The 23,947-nt window shown below is 31.9% G+C and overlaps 1 protein-coding gene across 2 annotated transcripts; it reads right to left on the bottom strand.

Moving 5' to 3' along the window:
* Positions 1-4,076: 4,076 nt before the first annotated feature.
* Positions 4,077-19,235, bottom strand: LOC145304317 (uncharacterized). Of its 2 annotated transcripts, none has more exons than XM_080146186.1 (16): positions 19,137-19,235; positions 18,595-18,639; positions 18,144-18,189; positions 17,745-17,812; positions 16,003-16,037; positions 15,023-15,094; positions 14,614-14,668; positions 10,409-10,453; positions 9,780-9,839; positions 9,225-9,274; positions 8,445-8,497; positions 6,253-6,363; positions 5,688-5,720; positions 5,211-5,300; positions 4,676-4,749; positions 4,077-4,287 (listed from the first exon to the last, which is right to left on the bottom strand). In XM_080146186.1, exons 6-16 carry the CDS (start codon positions 15,063-15,065, stop codon positions 4,179-4,181), a joined length of 723 nt encoding a protein of 240 aa, XP_080002312.1. In that variant the 5' UTR covers positions 15,066-15,094; positions 16,003-16,037; positions 17,745-17,812; positions 18,144-18,189; positions 18,595-18,639; positions 19,137-19,235; the 3' UTR covers positions 4,077-4,178. The 2 variants fall into 2 exon arrangements, with proteins under 2 accessions (XP_080002312.1, XP_080002311.1); XM_080146185.1 differs by having other exon boundaries at positions 16,007-16,037.
* Between the last annotated feature and the right edge of the window lie 4,712 nt (positions 19,236-23,947).

Raw genomic sequence — 23,947 nt, 5'->3', positions numbered from 1 at the left:
TTCCATATCTTCAGTGTATATGGTCCGATTTTCCAAATTTTTAAAGTTTTTAAGGATATTAAAATTAAATTTTGTCGTTTTAAGAAAACCACCATGGCGGCCAGACTGCCTTTTATCATGTTTTTGGCTATTTTTATATGTTTTACATATTTCCCAATATCTTTGTTTATTTTGATCCAATTTTCAAACTTTTTTGGGATATCAGTATCAAAATAATTTTTCCCATTGTTATGAGCATCTTTAATATATTTTACTTTGACCATCGTTATCATACAAAATAAAACAAGGTTTCATATTTATTTTATCTAATAAATCTATTCTTGATTTTAGTAAAAACCTTTTAAATCTACCTGTACGTATTCCCATCTACGATTTTTTGTGCTTTGCTACTTATGGATGTTGTCATCCTTGTTTTGTGTACATACCCTTACAAAAAACATGTTTTTTTTATGTAAATTTTGATTTTTCATTAAAAACCCTTAAAACTAACTACACTCTATATTCCTAACTTGATAAAATACGCCACTCTTGTTGTCTTTAATTGATTTTAGTTCAAAGGGGGAGTAAATATTTTTAGGTGCGCTTCACACACCGCCCTTATAAATCCTTGGAAACACCACTTAATCAAAAATTAACAGAGTTTTAAAGTGCCATTTAAAGAGGGTAGGATATGTTGATATAACTTTTTAGCTTCTCTATAATCCACTATGGCTGTCAGTACGTAATGCTAAAGGGGAAATGTGATTTTTTCAACTGCAATTAAAGATAGAAGGCTAAAACTTAATGTTAACATTCTCATCATTATGGAGTATAATTAACTATTAAAAATTCATGGAGGTCGGATGTTTTTTTTGTGCTTTGCTACTTAAAGATGTTGTCATCCTTGTTGTCCTACAATAAAGAAATATTTAAAATCAGTTTTACATATTAGGTTAATTTTTGGTAAATTAATTCCAAAATGAGTGTTTTTATCTCCACCCCCCCAAAACTTTTTTTAATGGGATTTTTCATCCTTCCTGCTGAGATTTTATAACATCTCCTTCCACCCATAAAAAATGTATTGTGGTGGGGGGGGGGGGGGAAGGTTAAATTATCTTCTGTATTTTTTTTTCGAAGATGCTTTCTAGCTCCCTTCCTTTCGGTCATTGCAGGGTGGGGAGAAGGGATGGGGGAGAAGAGATGGTGGGGGGAAGAGATGGGGGATATAAATGGGAAATAGGGATGGGGGAAGGGATGGGGAAGAAGGGATAAGGACTAGAAGGCCCATAATCAAATAATCCCACCCCTTAAAACGCCCTTATTTAAAATTAGTATATAAAATCAAAATGCCCCCCCCTAAAGCAAAGTGCCCCCCCGGGGCACTTTGATTTAGGGGGGGGCAAAATTTTACAAAATCTTCAAAATGCCCCCCCCTAGACAAAGTGCTTCGCACGCCACTGCCTTTAACTGTCTGTTGTGGGGGGGGGGGGGGTACGTTATTCTACCCTCTCAGATTTTTCCTGTCATATTTTTTGTGTGTAAAACATAGAAGGCTTTTTGGATTTTGTCGTATTTTCCCAGTAGCTTTTAAGTAGTCACTGGTTAGGTTAGGTAAATATTAATGATTGCCCTGCAGGGTTAGGAAATTGGCCCCGCGGGATTAGAGCTCCCGCAGGGAATTTGTATTGTATTGTAAGAAAAGACTTAAAAACAAAAGTAAGTTAATTTTATTATGGTCTGATAATGGATATATAATACGTGGATATTGTGAGAGATTCTTGCTTACTCTGATCAATTATTTCTTCTATTAGTCTAATATGACGATACTCCCCTTATGAATCTACCCCATTTCCTCCCTTACTGGAGGAACGTATTGACCAATATCTAAAGATTATAATAGCAATTGATGACAAAAATTCCCCTGTCATAATATCCACGTATTCTAGATAAATCCATTAACATGATATTTAGATCTAAGAATATTAGGTATAGATTGAACGTGAATACTCAATGGTTAAAAGTAAAATGATGCATATGATGGTGGTTATAAACCTTATATTTCAATATGCTATTGTTATATATGAAACCTTCACGTAATTAATTATTTTATTGGACAAGAGCATGTATCGATATTTTAGTGTTAAAACAAAACAAAATAAATTATATTTTTTTAAGTGAGGCTTTTCTATAATTAGGGTCGGTATCCGAAAAGATTAGATCTTTAATTTAAGCTTGTTAGAATTATCCTATTGATTTTAAAGTGTGCCTGGTGATTCCTGTAAGGTTTGGAAAGCATGTCAATTTTTATGTGAAAAAATTATTTGATTGATCTGATTTTTGGAATATTGATTCCTAGGACAACAAAGTACAATGTTATAAGCGAAGCATCTGTATAATCAAGTTCTAAAAATGTCAGTATGTCCTTAAACAGTATCCTGTATTTAAACAGTTTTTTAACAAATTTACTTTTATACCTTAATTAATTATTCAGTTTTGACACGCTACAAGTGTTCATGTTCTTTTGTCCTAACGCTTCAAAGCTTCGCTTTTATGGACGTTGCCATCCTTGTTTAATACTAAGGAAAAATTGCGCCTTTACTAAAGTGCAATGTATTTATTAGAACTATGTTACATTTATTAGAGTAAAACAATAGAGGGGAAATATTAAATAAATGCATGTCACTTTTCCGAAGACCCTGTGCCGACTTTCAATTAGGCCTTTGAAAATCAACCAATAACGTCGGGATTTATAACACAGCCAAGTCGCTAAAAAAGAGTAAAAAACAATTTGTTAGCAGACGAAAAAGCTCCTTAACTTGGGGGATCCAGGTAGGTGTCTTGTTATACATCTAGATCTATACTTTAAATTTATTTTACCTGTAACCCTTTAAATTGCTTGTTATTGCTTCGCTGTCTTTGGCCATTGGTGTTCTTATTTTAAATAATGACTTTTTAAAACATGTACAAATTGCTATACAAAACATGGATGTCAACTTCTACAAAAACGAAGCTATAAAACTTTATGACAAACGAACATAAACACTTAAAAAGTTAAAGAACTAACAAACAAAATATGACTGTATAAGTTTTAACAAAATTTTATGTAGACTTGTTGGAAAATAACCAAATAACAATTTTAGTACTTTATTATAGAGATGCTACGCTTATAACCTAAATCATATATAAGGTCAAATGTTGAATTGACAAAAATACTTTTTGTTAACGATCATAGAGTTGCGACGCTTTCTGGATCGTACATAACTGTTAGATGAATCACCATGCCAAATTTGAAATCGATAGGACAATTATAACATGACTAAATTAACAAAAAAAAAACCTAATGATAGAAAAGCTTCATTTTGAATAATTCCATTGAGGCATTTTACATAAAGAAATATCATTAATCATTATCAGAATTCAATATAATAATTGATATAGGATATACGTGGATATATTGACAGAGGAAAATTTGTCGTCAATTTATATTGCTAAAATTTGTCTCATTTATTGTAATTTGGTAAGTTTGTTCATCCAGAAGGAGTAAAGGGGGTTGTTATGGGTTGTCGTTATTTTAGCCAACTGCAAGTATTTTTTATCAGAGTACATGAAAATCTGGTGTAACATCCAAGTAATAATATATCGATTAATATAATGTCAATAATCAAACAACTGGTGCTGATATACATATATGGTTATTTATTTTTAAATAATAATATCGACATCTATAGAAATACAAAGACTGCAAAATAAAATAAGAAAATTAATATTGGCCGTCCGAAATTATGGCCAATAGTAAATCATAATAATATGTCCTTACATAAAAGTAACAGGATGTCTGTCTATATTAATAACTGTGTGTCTGTCTGTACCGAAGGATCTCTCTAACTGCTTTACAATGTTATTTCTCATAGGCCCAAGGAAGGGCTCTGGGTGTCTAAATTGAAATTTGATGGCTGCACTGATTGATCCGGGCCTTCGGCCCCTCATGGCTAACAAAACTGGTTGGTTTTAATCTAATATTTTCAATTTTAATATCCGCGGAAAGCTGTCTATGATACGATCCGATAAATAACTATTAAAAGAATGAACAACATAAGAAAATTCAAAACATATATTTAGAAAAAAAAATTTATATTTAAAAAAAATCAAAATAAAGTTTAAACTTTCTGAAAATGCACAAATATCTACAAAATTAAGGGTCAACTACTAAAGGCTACTAATAGATTTGTTGAATCAAAATTTAAAATTTGTTGCACTGCATCCTGATGGATAAATACAAGATTGTCATCTTTGGAATCTTTGTCTGCCCTGCAATACAAATTTATTTTCTCTATGGATTCGGAACCGATTAATATCTAATGGATTAGAACCGGTTCTTAACTATACTGAAAAATCATGTATAGCATGTATATTCATACTTTAGGCTGTGTTAGGTTACCGCGGCTGCACCCCTATCATCAAGGGACTCTAAGTAGGGAGCAAAAAAATAGCCCAAAACTATACCAAGACAATAAAATAAATAGCTAAAACCATCCAAGGACTTATGAGAAGCTTCACTGTAAAAGAGAACCATATCAGTTCAGCAGTTAGCAAGATTCTTCACTACGGACAAAAAAGCTTACTGATGTATAAAATAGCTTTTATTTAAGATTTATTTGTTCGCTGGGCAATTTGAAAGAAAGCCCCCTGTACTTACTTTGGTAAAGGATCCTGGATTGTCAGGAAAATATCGTCTTCCAGGTACATTTTATATCCAGCACCAGCAAAGTTCTAAATTATTTCCAAATAATTGTTAATTGTTGCATTGTAAATATTATAGACAGCTTTAATATTAAAATGATATACTATATAACCAGTTTTCTTAGCCCCGGGTGGCCGAAGGCAGGGCTAACAAAATTGGTATTAATTTTATGAGTTTTATTTTATTAATAGTAAAATATTGTGTGTGATACGATGCTACACATGGTTTTTTTATTAGGGCACAGGACCAGTTCTATTCCTGCGGATATTAATTGATTTTGAAGCCATACTGGAAATGCAATAAAAAAATACCATACAAAAGGATTAAATCAAAATTTGAAACCAATGAAAGAAATTTAATGAAAGTTTCAAATAGTATATATAGGGATCTAAAGGGATAAGACAATGGACGATTAATTGGTTTGTGTTATTTGCAGCTAAGTATGCCTTCCTGTATTGTTATTTCTTTTCTAATAAATAAGTAATTTTACCTGTAAAAATTGATCTAAATTTGGACACCAGCCATTCTCATTAATTCTGATTTTACTCCATTCAATTAGGATTAATGGCACATACTTAGTCTAAAACGATGAGAGGTTTGTAAAGAAATAGGGTTTTTTCTTTTAATCTAATTTATTAATTACTACAGACTATGCCTCTAGAGGCTTTAAAGGCGTTTTTAATTCGATAACCCAATTCTAGGGGGGAGGGGTATTTTTGAGGGGCGATTTCTCTTGGGTTTGTGGTGGTACCCCTCTAATAAATTTAGTTATGAATCTTCCAGGGATCTATGAGAAGCCACGTTATAAAGGAGAACCATATCAGTTCATCGATAAGCGAGATCATTAAGTACACAGACAGACACAGAGCCTTTTACTTACATATATGGATAATTTATTAATTAATTATACATAAACAATTTTTATACATATTTTAATATTAAAATTAAAATTAAGAAAATTACTCACTTTGTTTTTGGAGATCAAATAATTGTTTAATATCTAAAAAGAATAAGTATGGTTTTAAATGATTTTTAATATTGATGCTAATTTGTGTAAACAAAAAATTTCTAAACTTCTTTTTCACAAATATAGAATTATGGTATCTCACTATTCTTCAGATCATCATATTGATTACTAGACTTTTGTCTTAAAATCCCAATTTGTATATTACAGGTTTAACAATTTCTGGGGACAAGGCATTCTACCTAATCTATGTTCTAGCCATACATGTACCTCATACTAGCGGGGATGCTGTCCATTCAAACGCAAGGTCAAACAACCCAGGATAACTAAGGGGAGCCAAATGTCCCCTTTTCTGTACAAACTCCCAACCAACTCTATAAATTCCACGACATTTGTCTGATAAGTCCTAACTTTGCATGTTAATGAGTTGCGCCTGTTTTGAGCCAAGGCATTACCCCTACTCTAACTATAGTGTATACTTAAGGATCTTGCTAGCCGCTGGACCTACTTTCTACTTTAAAGTGAAGATTTTCATATGTCAAGGGAAGGTTTGTAATCAAAATAATACCTTGCATTCATAACCCTCTACATCAATTTTTATTATTAGTTCATCTTCTTCTATGTATTCTAGAACATCTTCTAGAGTTGCTGATACTATAGGTTTCAATGCTCTAGCTTTCTAAATATATATTATAGTACATCTTCTAGAGATAATGATACTTTAGGTTTCAATACTCTAACTTTCTAAATATATATTATAGTGCATCTTCTAGAGATAATGATACTATAGGTTTCAATACTCTAGCTTTCTAAACATATTATAGTACATCTTCTAGAGATAATGATACTATAGGTTTCAATACTCTAGCGTTCTGAATATATATTATAGTTCATCTTCTAGAGATAATGATACTATAGGTTTCAATACTCTAGCTTTCTAAATATATATTATAGTACATCTTCTAGAGATAATGATACTATAGGTTTCAATACTCTAGCTTTCTTAGAATATATTATAGTACATCTTCTAGAGATAATGATACTATAGGTTTCAATACTCTAGCTTTCTAAATATATATTATAGTACATCTTCTAGAGTTACTGATACTATAGGTTTCAATGCTCTAGCTTTCTAAATATATATTATAGTACATCTTCTTTATATACTGATACTATAGGTTTCAATGATCTAGCTTTCTAAATATACAGCATGACCCTCAAAAAAGTATTTTTAAGCATCTGCAGCCCTTATTTCTCAATGAATTATAAAAAAATGCATATGTCCTTGTTCTCCATAGTATTCCACATAAGAAGATATAAAAATATTTTTTTTACCTCCATTAACACCAGAGATTTTTAGAGCTAAAGTTTTGAAAAAGTGACTGAGGAAAAAGTAACTTTTAACATGAAACGACTTTTTTAGCAAAATTAAGGTAGAAATCCTTTTATTTTTGTTACTAGCAGAAACTTTATACAAAAATGAAATAAAAAATTTAGTTTTTGAGTAAAAAGCATTTTTTTACACATATTTTTTGAGTCTTTTTAGTTTAATGATGTTTTGAAAAACTTACTTATTAGGCAAAATTTTTTAAGATTAAAAAACCAAATAAATCTTTATGAATATAGCAGGAAAATTGTTTTTGTTTCACAATCCTAACTTTAATAACAAAAAAGTTATGAAGAAAATAAAATTAAAACATAATGATTTTTTTGTCTAAAAAGCTTAATTAACCCCCTATTAAATTATTGAGATGTCAGAAAAGAAGGCGGAGCAACTGTCATAATTAATCCTTTTCTCAAATAAGGGTTAATAACTAACCTAAAATTTGCATATAATCAATTCATTCAGTAGTATTTTTTGCCATTAAAAATTTATATTTTTTGGTGGAATAAAAAAGAAATAATTAGTTAACTTGTTTTTCTTTGTGTCTCATTATTCAGTTGCCAGAAAAACATAATATAACCATCCAAAAAATAAGAGAAACAAAAAAAAATTCTTTTTCTCAGTCACTTTTTCAAACCTTTAGCTCTAAAAATCTCCGGTGTTAATGGAGGTAAAAAAAATATTTTTATATCTACTTATGTGGAATACTATGGAGAACAAGGACATATGCATTTTTTTAAAATTCATTGAGAAATAAGGGCTGCAGATGCTTAAAAATACTTTTTTGAGGGTCATGCTGTATATTATAGTACATCTTCTAGAGTTACTGATACTATAGGTTTCAATGCTCTAGCTTTCTAAATATATATTATAGTACATCTTCTAGAGATAATGATACTATAGGTTTTAATGATCTAGCTTTCTTAAAATATATTATAGTACATCTTCTTTATATACTGATACTATAGGTTTCAATGCTCTAGCTTTCTAATTATATATTATAGTACATCTTCTAGAGATAATGATACTATAGGTTTCAATGATCTAGCTTTCTAAATATATATTATAGTACATCTTCTAGAGTTGCTGATACTATAGGTTTCAATACTCTAGCTTTCTAAATATATATTATATTACATCTTCTAGAGATACTGATTCTATAGGTATCAATACTCTAGCTTTCTAAATATGTATTATAGTACATCTTCTAGAGATAATGATACTATAGGTTTCAATACTCTAGCTTTCTTAAAATATATTATAGTACATTTTCTAGAGATAATTATACTATAGATAGATAATGAGCCATGGTCGCGGGATACTTGGTGCTTTTCTACCTATGAAAGTTGTTATCCTTGTTTTTAATAACCATTTACCTGTTTACTGTTTAACTGGTTAAATTCTTTTCTTGTCATCATAGAGACCATTCCTTAAGATAAATTCAACAAAGTTAATAAATCCTTATAATAAAGTAACAAGATCTGTCTGTCTATACTGAAGGATATTGCTAATCGCTGAACCTATATGGTTTTGCTTTACAGTGTAGCTTCTGATAAGTCTGGGGGTGGATACCACCTTGCCCTTAAGAGAAATCGCCTCTAGAAAAAAAATGCCCCCCCCCCCCCACAAATGTATTTTTGTTTTCTCCTTTTAAAACGCAAATAAAAAATGGGACAGTCCACCTTAAGTTCTCTAGGGGCCGGGCGCAGCTGCTAATAAGTAAAGAAATATTTAGCAATATATTTTGGCCCTCTTAAGTCTAATAAGTATCAATAAGTAGCAAAGCACAAAAAAATCATGAAGGAATAAAGACAATGGGATTGAAAGAGCATTTGTTAAAATCAAAAATAGAATTATATTGGAGAAAAACTTACGGAAATTTTCTCTCTTTTTAATGTTTATATTTTGCATCAAGACTAACAGACCGACTGAAAAAGTAAATTACATATTTAAAGGTCATTGATATTGGGAATTTTAAAGTTGGAATCTTAAGTCTACCTCAAAAAGCAACTGAGAAGAAGAATAAAAACAATTTCCCCACAGTGTTACGAACTAAATGGCGGATAGACAGACTAAGTGAATTATAGAGCAGCTTTGGTTCTAACAGACAAAGTGATTTATTGAGAAGCCTAGCTACTTGCTGATGCACTATTTACCATCATTATTTTCCTCTAGTAAACAGGGGATCAATTCAGAACTTTCATCACTGAAAATAGAAAAACTAGAATGATAACATGTGAAATGGCAGGACAAACGAACATAAACACTTGTACAATGTCAGAACTATATAGTCAAAATATAAATGTATAAAAGTCGCAACAAAATTGTAAGTGAAATATTGAAAAACTGCTTAGATACAGGATACTGTTTAAAGACATACTTACATTTTATGACTTGATAATAGAGATGCGATGGTGCTATCCATGACACTTTGACGTCAGGTCCAACAACCCAGGAAAACTAAGAGGAGCTAAACATCTTTTCCGTCCAAACACCCGGGGTATTAGGTTAAATAAAACCCCATCAGACAGTCAACTCTATGATAGCCCAATCTAATTTTTTATGTTGCGAACATGATTTAGAAGCAGTAGGAACCATTTTTAATTTAGTTATGATGCGGTGTCAAGCCGAGATCGAACCTATCACCTCACCGACGACGAGCGGATGCGCTACGTGTTGAACCACGGTCGCGGGTTAACAGTGAGACTTACCTTATTGCATTGTTAATCAATGTTATATTGTTTTCATTTCCACCTAATCCAGCACTGGCTCTATAAAACAGGAATAAGGTATAGCCATCAAGCGAAATAAATCTAAAATAATATTTGGGGGCAGGTAAAACGTTCGTTATTTTGATTATGTGTTGCTCCCCAACGACCGCTGAAATTCATGTATAGGTTTCGTGATTTTTTCACTAATTAATTTTGTTTTTTTCTAAAAAATATCTTTATCGTTATATAAAACTGACCTAAAGTTAAACCAAATAATTGAAAAACTACGTCCTTCTCTCCTATATTATGAATATATTTTATGGGAATGGATTCATTATTACTTGGATCTTTCGCCAGATTTGCATGTTCTATTATAAAGTAAACTCTGTAGCGGGCTAAAATAACGATCTCCCACATCCCCCTACTTTAACCCTTCCCCTCCCCTCCTACTGCATAAACGGCACGACCAAGAAATGCGAGGAGATATTGCAACATGAATGGACGACAATTTTTCTCCTGCCATAATATCCACGTATATATTACATCCATTGATAAGGGGATGGGAAAGGTGACTGTGCTTGACTAGGCACTTTGAATGTAAATCGCCAATAATTGAAGTAATATGTTACCTAATATAAGCAAGATTTTCTACAACAGGGTCCACAGCATACACTCTAAATTGTAAAAATTTTAGTATTTCGGATTTTGTATAGTTTACGGTAAACTGTTGCTGTCAGGGGTAGCAATTCTAACCAACAATTCTAAAAAAAAATCACGAAACCTTATAAAGTATCTGGTTGCATAGACGTTTAAGATGGGGGGTAATGGGGTGATTACCCCCTCCAAATGAATTTGGGCACCCCCAAAATTTTGGATTTTCAATTTTTACCCCCCCCCCCCAAAAAAAAAATTTATATTTTCAAAATTTTACCCCCCCAAATAGAAAAAGCTTGGACGCCCCTGTCTGGTTGTATATTTTGTTTTTTCATGTAACTGAAAAGGGGGGTGGGAAAAAAGAGAAGAAGGTTGTGGGGAAATTTTCCTTTAGAATTGTTTGTCAGAATCACATTCCCTTTTCACTGATTTAAATACTTCAGATTTTGTTCAGTTTACAGTCAAATGTTGCTGGATACTTTTTAAGAACAAACTTACAATTGTAGAGATGGTTCGCTAATAACTTTGTTCATGCTTGAAATAGGAATCAGTAATCCAAACAACAGATGAATAGGATAATTATATCACATAAAAATTGTTGTTAAAAAGGTTAAAAAGCAACATGTTTTAAATGGACGTACGGTCTATTTGGTAACAGTTTTAGAGTTGCTACGCTAACTAACCTAATCATTATGCTAAGTTTGAAACCAATTGGACAATTCTAACTTGTCTCAAATAATAATAAAAGCTAACCGTTTCAGACGTACGGACTGATGAATGTACGGACGACCCTAATTATAGAAAATTTTCACTGTGTGTTTGTGTATATTTATTTCACATAGTAAAAGCAATAAAACAAGGATAACAACATCCATAAAAGCGAAGATGAAACGGTAGGACAAAAGAACATTAACACTTGTAGATGGTCAGAACTGAATAATCTGAATATAAATTTATAGGTCAAAGCAAAATTGTAAGTAAATTTGTTGAAAATTTGTTTACATACAGTATAATGTTTAAAGGACTTACATGTTTAAGACTTGATTATAGAGATGCTTCGCTTATAACATTGTACTTTTTTTGTCCTTAGAATCAGTATTCCAAAAATCAGATCAATTGGATATTATATCACATAAAAATTTGTTGTTATAAAATTTAAAATTCAACATGTTTAAAATGGACGTACGAACATTCAGGTAGCTACTACAGGAATTCCCCTGCAACGATTGAAATCGATGGGACATTTATAACATGCCTTAAATTAACGGAAAATGCTATCCGTTCCGGACTAATTATAGAAAAGATTCGCTTTTAAAGAGTAATAATTAATTAGCTTTCTAAAGGAAAGGGGAAGGGGGGGCGTTTTTTCAATGAAAACATTAAATTTCCTCATACCCCCTCTCCATGCACCCCGACCCCACCCTATCCCCTTTCTGTAGTGAAATAATGTAAGTGTATGTTATACTGCGTGAAATCAATCTATATTGGTACGCAGGGATCTAAAAGGATAAGACAATGGCCAATAAATTGATATACATCCCAAATGATGATACTCAAAATTACACCTTATGTAGATTACAATTAGTGGTTGAAATGTTTGAACATTTAACCAGTCAAAGTTCAATAAAAGTCTACAAAGTTGTTAAGCCAACAAAAAAAAACGTTATTATAAAACTGTTGGGGACTTCTGTAATAAACAGCCAAATTTCCCCTTCCTCCCTGGTTGGAGTAGAGAATATTTCTATCTATCTATCTATCCATCTGAATATCTACAAATCCAACAATTTAATTATACATATGTCTAAGAAAAATCTATTGATATGCATGAATTATCAATCTATAATCTATCCATATATTTGTTTATCCATCAATCCATCTATTTATATAGCCATCTATCTATATATCTATCTACTATCTATCTACCTATCCATTTAAATTTAATATATTTATTCTAACACAAAGATACAGAAAAATGTTTTAGGTTAGCCATGAAATAACGTTATAAAAACTTTGGGTACCAGTATAATTTCCAGTCTAAAGTGCTCTCCCTCCCTGCAGGAACTAGATGTCGCACATATGTTTAATTATAAATGGTATTATGTTTGATTGCCCACATATTCTGGGATCTAAAGAGATAGGACAATGGCCAATAAATTTAAGTACATTGTACATCCCCAATGAAGATGCACAAAATTACCCCGTCTGTAGACTAGAATTAGTGGTTGTAACGTTTGGACATTTAACTTTATGAACCAACCAAACAAAAATCAATATAAAAAAATATTCAAGTCATAAACTATTTTTATCTCTATTTACGATTGAGAGGGAGGTGGGATGTGCTAAAATTCCGTAAAAGTGTGAGTTTTAAGGCTTAAAAACAGTATTTCTCCTTTCTTTTTATAAAAACTTTACTTATTAATCTTCAATGATATTTAAAAACTTGAAATATGGTATTAAAATTATATACAACAATGATCTATCTTATTATTTTTCCTTTTTATTCTCTTTACTTTCATATTAATTTTGTTTTATTTTTCTCTAAATTCCTTCATATATTTTTTTTTTCATTTTTCTTATTATTTACTGATTTCTCTAACATAATATAAATGTTTATTTGTGTTTTTTTTTACTTTTTTTACCATCCTCACAACTCAATTTAACTAAATTAAAGTTTCAATTTTCCCTTTCACATTTAATTTGTTTTATATTCTTTTTTTTCTTTTCGTCTCCTTTAAAAAGGGGCTTCAGGAATCAAATACACTATCCCCATTTTGGTCAAGATAGTACTCCTGTAGCTCCTGGTGCATATCCTGAAAATTTTACTTCTTTTCCACCAATTTATATTTAGTTAATAATTAATCTCTTAGTATATATTATTTTATTTTGTATGAGACTAAACATCATAATGTAAACTCTAAATTGTCGATAGATAGCAGCAATTTAGAGTATTGTATATGCTATCTCCTAAGCTAGGGGGTACCTGGCAGCACCAAATAAACATTATTATTATTATTATTATTATTAATATTCATTAAATATGAGTATTCTTTATTGAATAGAACCATAGACAAAAAATTATAATATATTTATTTTTAGTGAATACTATTGTTCTACTACTGTTTTTAAGCCTTAAAACTCACAACTTTAGGTAATTTTAGCACAACCTACCTCCCCCTTTATACGAAATTTTCGTTCAGACTTCTAAATAATGTTTAATATTACATGCGTTTGAGTTTGTCTATCCGTCTGGTTTGTTGAGCTTTGCTTTTATGGATTTTGTCATCCTTGTTTAAATGTCAGTGATCAGATATAAGACAATGGACGATGGATTACTTCTTATTTAGAATATTATTTATTGGTTGAAAAGTTTAAACACGATTACTTTGGATCCCATCAATCAAAACTTAGCAAAAAAAAGTATTAAGCCATAGAAAAGATAATAAGTTTTTTTTTAACTTTGGGTACCAGTGTAATTTACATTGCAATGTCCCCTTCCTCCCTGTTTATTCGTACATATGACAAGAGGGGAGGGGACATTGGACTGTTTATTACACTAGTCCCAAAAGTCTTATATTATTTTATTCTTATTCGTTGGCTTAACAACCTTGTGGACTTAAATTAATTTTGATTGATTTGATGGTTCATATAGTTAAGTGTTCAAACTCTTCAACCAATAATTTTGATCTACCAGAGTGATTTTGTGTATCATTAGTTGAGATGTTCATCAATTTATCGGCCATTGTCTTATCCCTTTAATCCCTTCAGATCCCTGAAATATATACTGATTAGCACGTACTCACTCAAGTGAAAAACAATTTGAATAATGCCAAAAAAAATGGAAAATTTTGAATGTTTTTGTAATGTAACAAATAAACATAAATAAAAACTTTCTTTGAACATAAAAACAAATGAATTTATAAGTGAAAGCAGTAAATAATGCAACTTTTTTATATTTTTCACGCTTTTTTGTTTCAATTTTAAATATTTCTTGATGAAAAACTATTTATTTGTATGTTTGATATACTTCACTGGCTTATGTGAATTTTCTGTTGACTGATTGACTGTTGACTGATAGTAAACTTTCCTGAAAATCTATCTATCTATCTATCTAAGTATATATCTATGTATCTATCTATCTATCTATCTATCTATCTATCTATCTATCTATCTATTTATATACCTATGTTGAAGTCTAGCCGCCATTAATGTGTAATACCCGATATTACTTCCTATATCTGAATATAAAGATTGGTAATAATAAAATTTTCTTTGTCAGAGATCTAAAGTGATAAGACAATAGCCGATTAATAGATGTACATCCTCAATGATGATACACAAAACTTTTCCTGTTGTACATTTTAATTAGTGTTTGAAACGTTTAGACACTCAGCTTGATTAAACATGCAATCAAAATTCAATAAAAGTTCTCATTGTTGATAGGACAACGAATCAGAAAACGTTATAATAAAACTTTGGCGACTATTTATAGGAGACGAGAAAATCATGCTTCCCCCTATTCATGTCTTACGGACGGATGGACGGACGAACATTTGGAATTATAGATTAGCAATGCTATAAAAAAACTAAACCTAAAAATGCGGCATGTTGAAAAATATGCATAGCTTGAAACATGAGCAATGTGGAATATGGCTCAAAACCAACTGAAATAGAATAGTTATTTATCACATTGTATTATAAACAGCTTTCCTCGGATATAAAAATGAATTATTATATGAATAAGACCAGTTTGGTTAGCCCAAAGATGCAGAAGGCCCGGGCTAACAAAACTGGGGCATTTTTTTATGTGGGAGGATTAAATTTTTCTAGGGGCATTTCTCATGGGACGGTGATGGTGTCCTCTCCCAAAATAGTTTTTAAAAAACTTCCCAGGACATATAAGAAGCTACCCTGTAAATCAGAACTATATCGGTTCAGCTATTGGCTATATCCTTCGGTACAGACAGAAGACAAACAAACATCCTGTTATTTTATTGTAAGGAATCCCTTAAAATGTCTTTTTACTATCTAAAAATAGTAGAAATTAGCATACAGTAATTTTCAAGTAACAAAGCAGCTTATAGTGCCAAATAAAAAATGGTCATACAATACACATGACCAATGATAGGCAAGTGTTTACCAATGGTCAATTACAATGCATACTGGCCTATCATTGGTCATTGGTATTGTATGACGTAATTATTTATTAGGCACTATAATATGCTTCTCATGAAACAAGTATTATGTAATGTATGCTTGGATTCGAACCTGTCACCACCAGAAAACTCACCCGCGACCGTGGCTTAACACGCACCGCATCCGCTCGTCGTCGGGATGGTGATAGGTTCGAATCTTGACCCGACACCACGTAATGACTAAAGACGTTATAAATGGTTCCTACTGCCGCTATGTCAGATGCGCGACATAAATAGTAAGAATAAGGGGATGCCTTGGCCCATAACAGGCACAACTCATTACAATGCATAGTCAGGACTTCTAAGACAAAGATCGTGCAATCAAAGTGATGGTTGTCTGATGGGTGTTGATACCCAAGGCGATTTAGAAAACTTACTTACATGGCAGATCTCCAAATATATTAGACAATTCCTAAGAAAAAAAAAATAGATTAATTTTACTGTAATCATATGATTAGGGTAAAACATTAGAGGGGGAAGGAGTTAAATAACTGCATATCTTTTCCTTAGGACCCTGTGCCTACTTTCAATTGGGTCTTTGAAAATCAATCAATAGTGTCGAGAATATAAACACAGCCAAGTCGCTACAAAAGGGCAAAAAGCAATTAGCAAGCAGACGAAAAAGGTCCTTAACAGGGGAATCCAGGTAGTTGTCTGGTTATACATCTATACTATAGTTTTATCATCACTTGTATGAAACTTTTAAATGTCTTCAGGGAGTGGGGGGACATTGGGCTGTTTATTACACTAGTCTCCAAAGTTATAAAATAACGTTTTCTTATTCGTTTGCTCACCATCTCTTGGGAGGTTTAATAAATTTTGATTGGTTGGTTAACCAAATTGAGTGTTCAAACGTTTCAACCACTTATTGCAATCTACAGTAAGGGTAATTTTATGTACCATCATTGGGGATATATATCTATTAATTGGCCAATGTCTTATCCCTTTAGATCTTTTTTTGTGCTTCGCTGCTTATGAATGTTATCATCCTTATATAAAAATATAATACTTTCTAAAATGCAAATGTATTTGTCAGAGAGAGAGGAGACAATGGGCTGTTTATTACACTAGTCCCAAAAGTTTTATATTCGTTGGCTTAACAACTTTGGTTTATCAAATTGAATGTTCAAACGTTTCAACCACTATATTTTAATCTATAGAATGGGTAATTTTGTGTAACATTATTGGGGGTGTGCATCAATTTATCAGCGATCGTCTTATCCCTTCCATATATCTATACAAGAGTTGTTTCAGACTTCAATAATGCTAGTACTATGCAACAGGGATCTAAAGGGATAAGACAATGGCCGATAAATTATTTACATATCCCCAGTAATGATACACAAAATTCCCTTTTCTGTAGATTAAAGTTAGTAGTTAAAAGTTTGAACACTCAACTTAATGAAACTACCAATCAAAATTAATTAAAAGTCCCCATATTTGTTAAGCTAACAATTAATAAAAAAGGATATCAAAAACTTTTGGGACTAGTGTAATAAACAGCCCATTGTCCCCTCTCTCTCTCTCTCTCTCTCTCTCTCTCTCTCTCTGAATTTGCATGCAATGCTGATTGCCAGACAGATAATAATAGAGAGAGTTGCTATTTAGCTTTTAAAAGTATTTAGCCCTAAAATATCGGGCCCTATGCCGATATTAATTGATTGGGGGAGAAAGGGGGAGAAGGTTTTAGACTTTGCAGAAAAACTCTATAAACCACATGGGATCTTAAGGGATAAGACAATGACCGATAAATTGATGTACATTGTACATCCCTTGATGATTTACAAAATTTCCTCTTCTCTAAAATAAAATTAGTGTTTGAAACGTTTGAATACTCAACTCAATAGACAAACCAATCAAAAGTCCTCAAAGTTGTTAAACAAACGATTAAGAAAAAGTTATTATAAAACTTTGAGGACTAGTGTAATAATCAGTCCATTGTTGCGGGAAGGTTTATAACTTTTGTGGGGGTGGAGGGTACTACGACCCTCCCAAGAGAAATGGCCTCTAGAAACCCCCCCCCCAAAAAAAAAAAAAAAAATTTAGTATTCAACAACTCCCTCCTTAACCCTAGAGGCCTCTAGGGGGAGTGCCGCTGCACTGGTAAAAAATAAATTACCTCTTTCTTTTCTTTTACACATATCAACCAAAAGAAGTTAAATAGGTATTCTTTGCTGAAGGTATGATCTAAAAATTAAAAATAAATTGTTTTAAAAATAAATGTAATAGATCTAGATGTCTAATCAGTTTAGTAGACCAATAAGGACACAGTTTTTGGAATAATCCGACTATAATTTTGGTTAGAATGTGTACATATTTTTGTACAACCAAACCACGTTTTTTCTTTTATTCATACAAAAGTCAGATTAAGATATATGAAATGCCTAGGATAACGCTAGCTTTTGGAATATTTTATTTTCCAAACATTTTGTTTTTCGTAAAATTGGAATAAATCATATTTTGGATGACGGATGGACACACAGACAAAGTGACTTATAGAGTGATTTCAAATATTTACCTTGTGCATTTTCTAATTTTATCGCCAATTGGTGGAAGATCTTTTTCTATGTAATAAAATAAAATAAAAATTGATTAGTAGTTATTTTTCGCATCGTATTATAAACAGCTTTCCGCGGATATAAAATTTACAAAGATAAGATTAAAACCAGTTTTTTTAGCCCCAAGATTTAATTAGATATGCTAATTGCGATGAATATACAAAATTTCAGCCGCCGAAAAAGACACATTTTCCAAAAATTTAATAAAAGATAATAACAGTTTTTAGCTGCTTGAAAGCAGTCTGACCGCCATGGATATTAAAATTATAGAAATGTTGACTAGAAATTTCAGCCATATATCCAAAATAGTAGCCGAGAACATCCTGTTTCCCTTAAATGTGTCAAACGGACGGACAGACAGACAATGTGAACTATAGAGTAGCTCCACTATTTCAAAAACAAAACATTTACTTTGTAGAATATTTAAACCAGATAATGGTTCGTTTAAGACGACATCTAAAACAAATTTTCAAAATAATTATACAAAAATTCCATATAACTAATTCTAAACATTACGGAAATATCTCTATACTAGCGGCTACGCCCATATAGAGTCCTCTATGGGCACTTAAGGGGGGGGGGAGACCCAATTTTTATATAAAAGTCGACCATGCCCATTTTTATTTTAGGACATAAAAGAAGCTACCCTGTAAAAGAGAACTATATCGGTTTAGCGAGATCCTTCGTTACAGACAGACAGACAGTTATCCTGTTACTTTATTATAAGGATTATTGTCCGAATTGTCCTACTAGAAATTATCTAAATGTTTTAAACAGACATTCTGATAATAATCATAGAGTTACGCTAAAAAGTATAATGTTTAATTTTTATAAAGGTATTGTTTCAAAATGATATGGTAGGACAAACAACCATTATATAAAAAAAAGCTAGCTGTTACGGACCGACTTCAATTATAGAAAAGCTTCACATTAAGATAATTTTAAAAACTTACATTGTGACATAAAAATTATCATTGTAATTATTAAAAAAGAAATATACAAATATCTCCTCAAAATATATAGCAGCATTCTCATATTCAATTTTACTATCTGAAGAATGTTTTGTATTAGAACTGTCAATCCGAATCCGAAAATCTGCCCTCATTTTTGGATCAAGATTCCGAATCCGCATTTTAATATGCGGATTTTTAATTTTTATGACTTTTGTATTTAAAATGTGGCAGAAAAGAAGTTTTTTCTTGTTTCCAAACTAGAGGTTAAATGGTGGGTGGGTAGCATTTAAAGTTTTTTTTATTTTATTTCCACAGTAGCTTTTCATGCTTATTTTAGGTAAGGTTAAGTAAGGGTTAGAAAAGGGCCACTGTATTTATAAAATTTTCATTAAAAATATTGCTAGAAATAATTTTTTTTTTGGCAGATTTTTGTAAGAATCCGACCCATGAATTGGGTGGATTGACAGCCCCATTTTAAATAACACAGGTTAACTCACAAACAAAACAGAAAAATACAAAATTGTTCCGAGCATGCCTGCTCTCTTCATATGTCACTGTAAACCACTACTAAATGTATCTCAACTTTCTCTTCGTGCATTTACAATATCTACATACATATAGTACGTGTAGGTTGTAAATTACAATATGGCGCTTACACAAAAAGTACCTTGTTGAGCACTGATAAACCCCCCCCCCCTCCACCTTATTTTTGAATAAATTGAAAAAAAGATGGGGGGGGTGGGATGGGGTTGTTATTCGTCTATTTTTTTACATCACTTTAGGTTAGGTTAGGCTATATTGGTTACTGGGTAGCCCCGCAAAGTTATGACACTGTACGTATAGAGCCCCTCGAAGGAAAGAACCTACCCTTCCCCCTTTATTTTGAATTTATTTTTAAAAGGGTGGGGGCGGTTATAATAGCTCAACAGGCACTTTGTGAAAAATCACCGAAAACAAAAATAGCAGAAAAACTGATCATGATCAACCATGGTAAAAATGCTCGACTGAGACTAGACCTACCTTGGCCTTATTCTATACATAATTTGAAATTTTAACCAGGGAGGAAGGAAACATTGGACTGTAAATTGCATTGGTACCCAAAGATTTATAACAACGATATCTTATTTGTTGACTTAAAAACTTTGGGTACCTTTGATTTCATACAAACAGTCTCCAAACTTTTCAACCAATAACTTATCCCTGTATTTAATTATATTAGTTAGCGTACATTTTATTCTCATTGAGTCAGCAACATTTTCCAGACATACAAAATTGTAATTATCAAAAGCGAAGCTTTTCTATAATTAGGGTCAGTCGGTCCGTCCATCTGTAACGGATAGCTCTATGAGAAAATTTTGGCATGTTAGAATTATCCTATCAATTTAAAACTATTATGATGATTCCTATAACAGTAAGGTACGAATTAGAAAGCGTAACAACTCATTATCATTACAAAAACGTTAGTGCGTCCATATAAAACAGTCTGATTTTAACATTTTTTTGACATTTTTTGTGTGACATAATTATTAAAATAGACATATTAGAATTAACCTATCGAATTCAAACTTTGCATGGTGATTTCTCTAACAATGAGATACAATTTGGAAAGCGTAGCAACTCTAAAATCGTTACTAAGAAGTCCTTAAGTCCTTTTAAAACATGTTGATTTTTTAACATTTCAACAAAAAAATTTTGTATGAATAGATTATCCTATTCATCTGATTTTTGTCATAATGATTCTTAGGAAAACAAGATTAAGTATTTTAAGAGAGGCAACGCTATAATTAATCCTTAAAATAAAAATATGTCGTTTAGACTTAGAAATTAATGTTCTCCTTATTAAGTTCTGACCCTCTACAAGATTTATTGTTCGTTTGTCCTTCCTTCTGATTTGAGAGCTTCACTTGTATGGATATTGTCATCCTTGTTAGGTCTTGCAGGGTTTTCTAGTTTGGTTTCGATCCCGATTAATATCCGCCGGATTAGAACCGGTTTTCAGACATACTGAAAAATCAAGTATACCACGTATTATGGATAATCTTCCACAAATATTAAAATTTAAATCATAAAATCAATACCAGTTTAGTTAGCCTGGGCCTGCGGCCTCTCAGGTAACGATTATCTCCAAAAATGTATGAACTGTAACGGCCATACGGTGGACGTATGTATGTATACTTGTAGATTATGCTCGCAAAAAATTTTAAACTTCAAAGTGCCTTCAAATAGTCATTACTCAAATTTCTCCCAGTGCACATAAATGCGCAAAAAATTTTTTTTTTATTCTTTATTGGCGCTTTCCATGCGCATTATTGGATCTCGGCTATTGCTTTTTATTACAAGGTCTTCTTATGCCGCTTAAAATGGTGTGCTTGCACAACATGTACATGTAGCCGTTTGGCAGCTCGCAGATGCATAGATTTTATGAGATAATCGTTACCAGGAACATCTTACAATGAACCACCGTATATCCCGGCAGGCTCTTTCGAATTGGGTACATTAAAAAAAGAAATACTTATACATACAACAAGGATGACAACATCCATAAAAGCGAAGCACTGAAACGGTAGGACAAAAAGACATTAACACCTGTATAGTATGTGAACTGAATAATCAGAATAAAAGATATTAAAGATAAAAAAGATATAAAAGATAAATAAAAGTATAAGAGTCGAAGCAAAATTGTAAATAAATTTGTTGAAAAACTGCTTGAAGCAGGATAATGTTTATAGACATACTTACATTTTTTAACTTGATTATAGAGTTGCTTCGCTTATAATATTGTTCTTTGATGTCCCAGATCAAAAATCAGATCAAACGGATAATTAGAACACTTGAGAATTTGTTGTTAAAAAAAGTAGAAAAATCAACATGTTTAAAATGGACGTACGGACATTCTGGTAATGATTATAGAGTTGCTACGCTTTCTAAATCATACCCAACTACTACAGGAATCATCATGCAAAGTTTGAAATCGATAGGACAATTCTAACATGCCTAAATTAACGAATAAAAGCTATCTATCTCGGACGGACCGACCCTAATTATAGAAAAGCTTCGCTTTTAAAAAATATGTAAATCGGACTAAAACAACAAACACATATGTAAACACAGCTTAGAAGCTACTTTGAAACAATAAACCTGTCATAGGTATTAATGACTCTATGACTTCTTGATAGAAATGTTGCAATAAAAACAAGGATGAAAACATCCATAAAAGCGAAGCTCTGAAATGGAAGGATAAGAGAACATTAACACTTGTAGGGTGTCAGAACTAAACAAGCAGAATGTTAATACATCAGTCCAAACTAAATTGTAAGTAAATTCGCTTCAATACTTGATACAGTTCACGACATTCGAACATTTTTGGGACTTAATTATAGAGATGCTTCGCTTATAACAATGTACCGTGTTGTAATAGGAATCAGTATTCCAAAAATCAGAAGAATAGGATAATATTAACAAACAAAAAAATTGTTAAAAATCAGCTTATTTATACGGAATTTCTGGTAACGATTATCAAGTTACTGCGCTTATTAAGTCGTAACTGATTGAGGATCAACACGCAAAGTTTGAAATCGTTAGGACAATTATATCCTGTTTAAATTAAAAATTCGCCTTTAACACTTACGCAGCCTTGTAAATTCTATATTTTTCCCATCGCTCTATGGACGGACTGACGATATATTTATAGAGTAGCTTCGCTTATAAGATAATGGCTGTCGGTCATAAGTTGGCAGGAGACGCTTCATACATTTTATTTTAAGAATTATACCCAGGACCGTGGCTCAACACGCAGCTAATCCGCTCATCACCAGAGCGGTGATTGGTTCGAATCTCGACCTAACACCTTTTGACAACTAATGACGTTTGCAAGAGTACCTACTGCTACTATGCCATGTGCGCTTCATTAAAAGTTATGTAGTAGGAATGCCACACAGACATATAAGCCTTGCTACTTGATAGAATACTAGCAGCTTTAGCTTCTAGAATTGTATTAGAAGGGGAATGAAAAATAGCTTCAAACTAACCCAAGAAAACTCAATCGGTACGGTAGTTACTGAAATCTTATGCATCAGATAAAACAACCATGAAACTTAATATAAAAGGACAAGACGGTTCGTCCTTTGGCTCTCGGACGGCGAAAATCTTTTATCCATCCACATGACATTAACAAAGCTGCCATATACAGTCATTTCCGAGATAAGTATTTTTAGACTGAAAATCCTAACTACTTTATATTAAACTAGCTGCTACGCCCCCTAGAGGAACTGTAAGTGGTGCGGGAGTTAAATTCAAGAACCCTCCCTAAAAATATTTAAAAATCCTTCCTAGGACCTATCAGAAGCTCCCTTGTAAAGAGAAACCATATCGGTTTAGCGTTTAGATAGATCCTTCGATACAAACAGACATCCTGTTACTTTATGATATGGAGGATTTACAGATATGATTTTGCAACAAAAACTTGGCTACTACTTAGATATTTGTCGTCCGATATTATATTTCTACTAAGGAATAAGATAGTAAAAAAAAATAACTTTATTTTCATACAAGAATTATACAGAATTTACATAATATTTTAAATTTAGCAACTGAATAAATATATCTAAATAGTAAACCTTATTGGAATATTAATGAAAAAAAATGCTTACATTACTGATCAAAAGATATAATAGGCATATAAACAGCTAAAAAATCGGGTACAAATAACATGAAATATTAAGATGTGGATGGAGGGTTTCTTTGTAACAAATTCTTTTTTAACATGATAAAAGTTAAGTGTCAAAAGCTACGTAAAATCAACTAAAATAATT

The sequence above is a fragment of the Acartia tonsa genome, chromosome 13 (genome assembly GCF_053477335.1).
Source record: "Acartia tonsa isolate MP-2025a chromosome 13, ASM5347733v1, whole genome shotgun sequence".
NCBI classification, from domain to species: domain Eukaryota; kingdom Metazoa; phylum Arthropoda; class Copepoda; order Calanoida; family Acartiidae; genus Acartia; species Acartia tonsa.
Note: the sequence above shows the minus strand (reverse complement) of the source record. Positions and strands in the feature narration are given on the sequence as shown.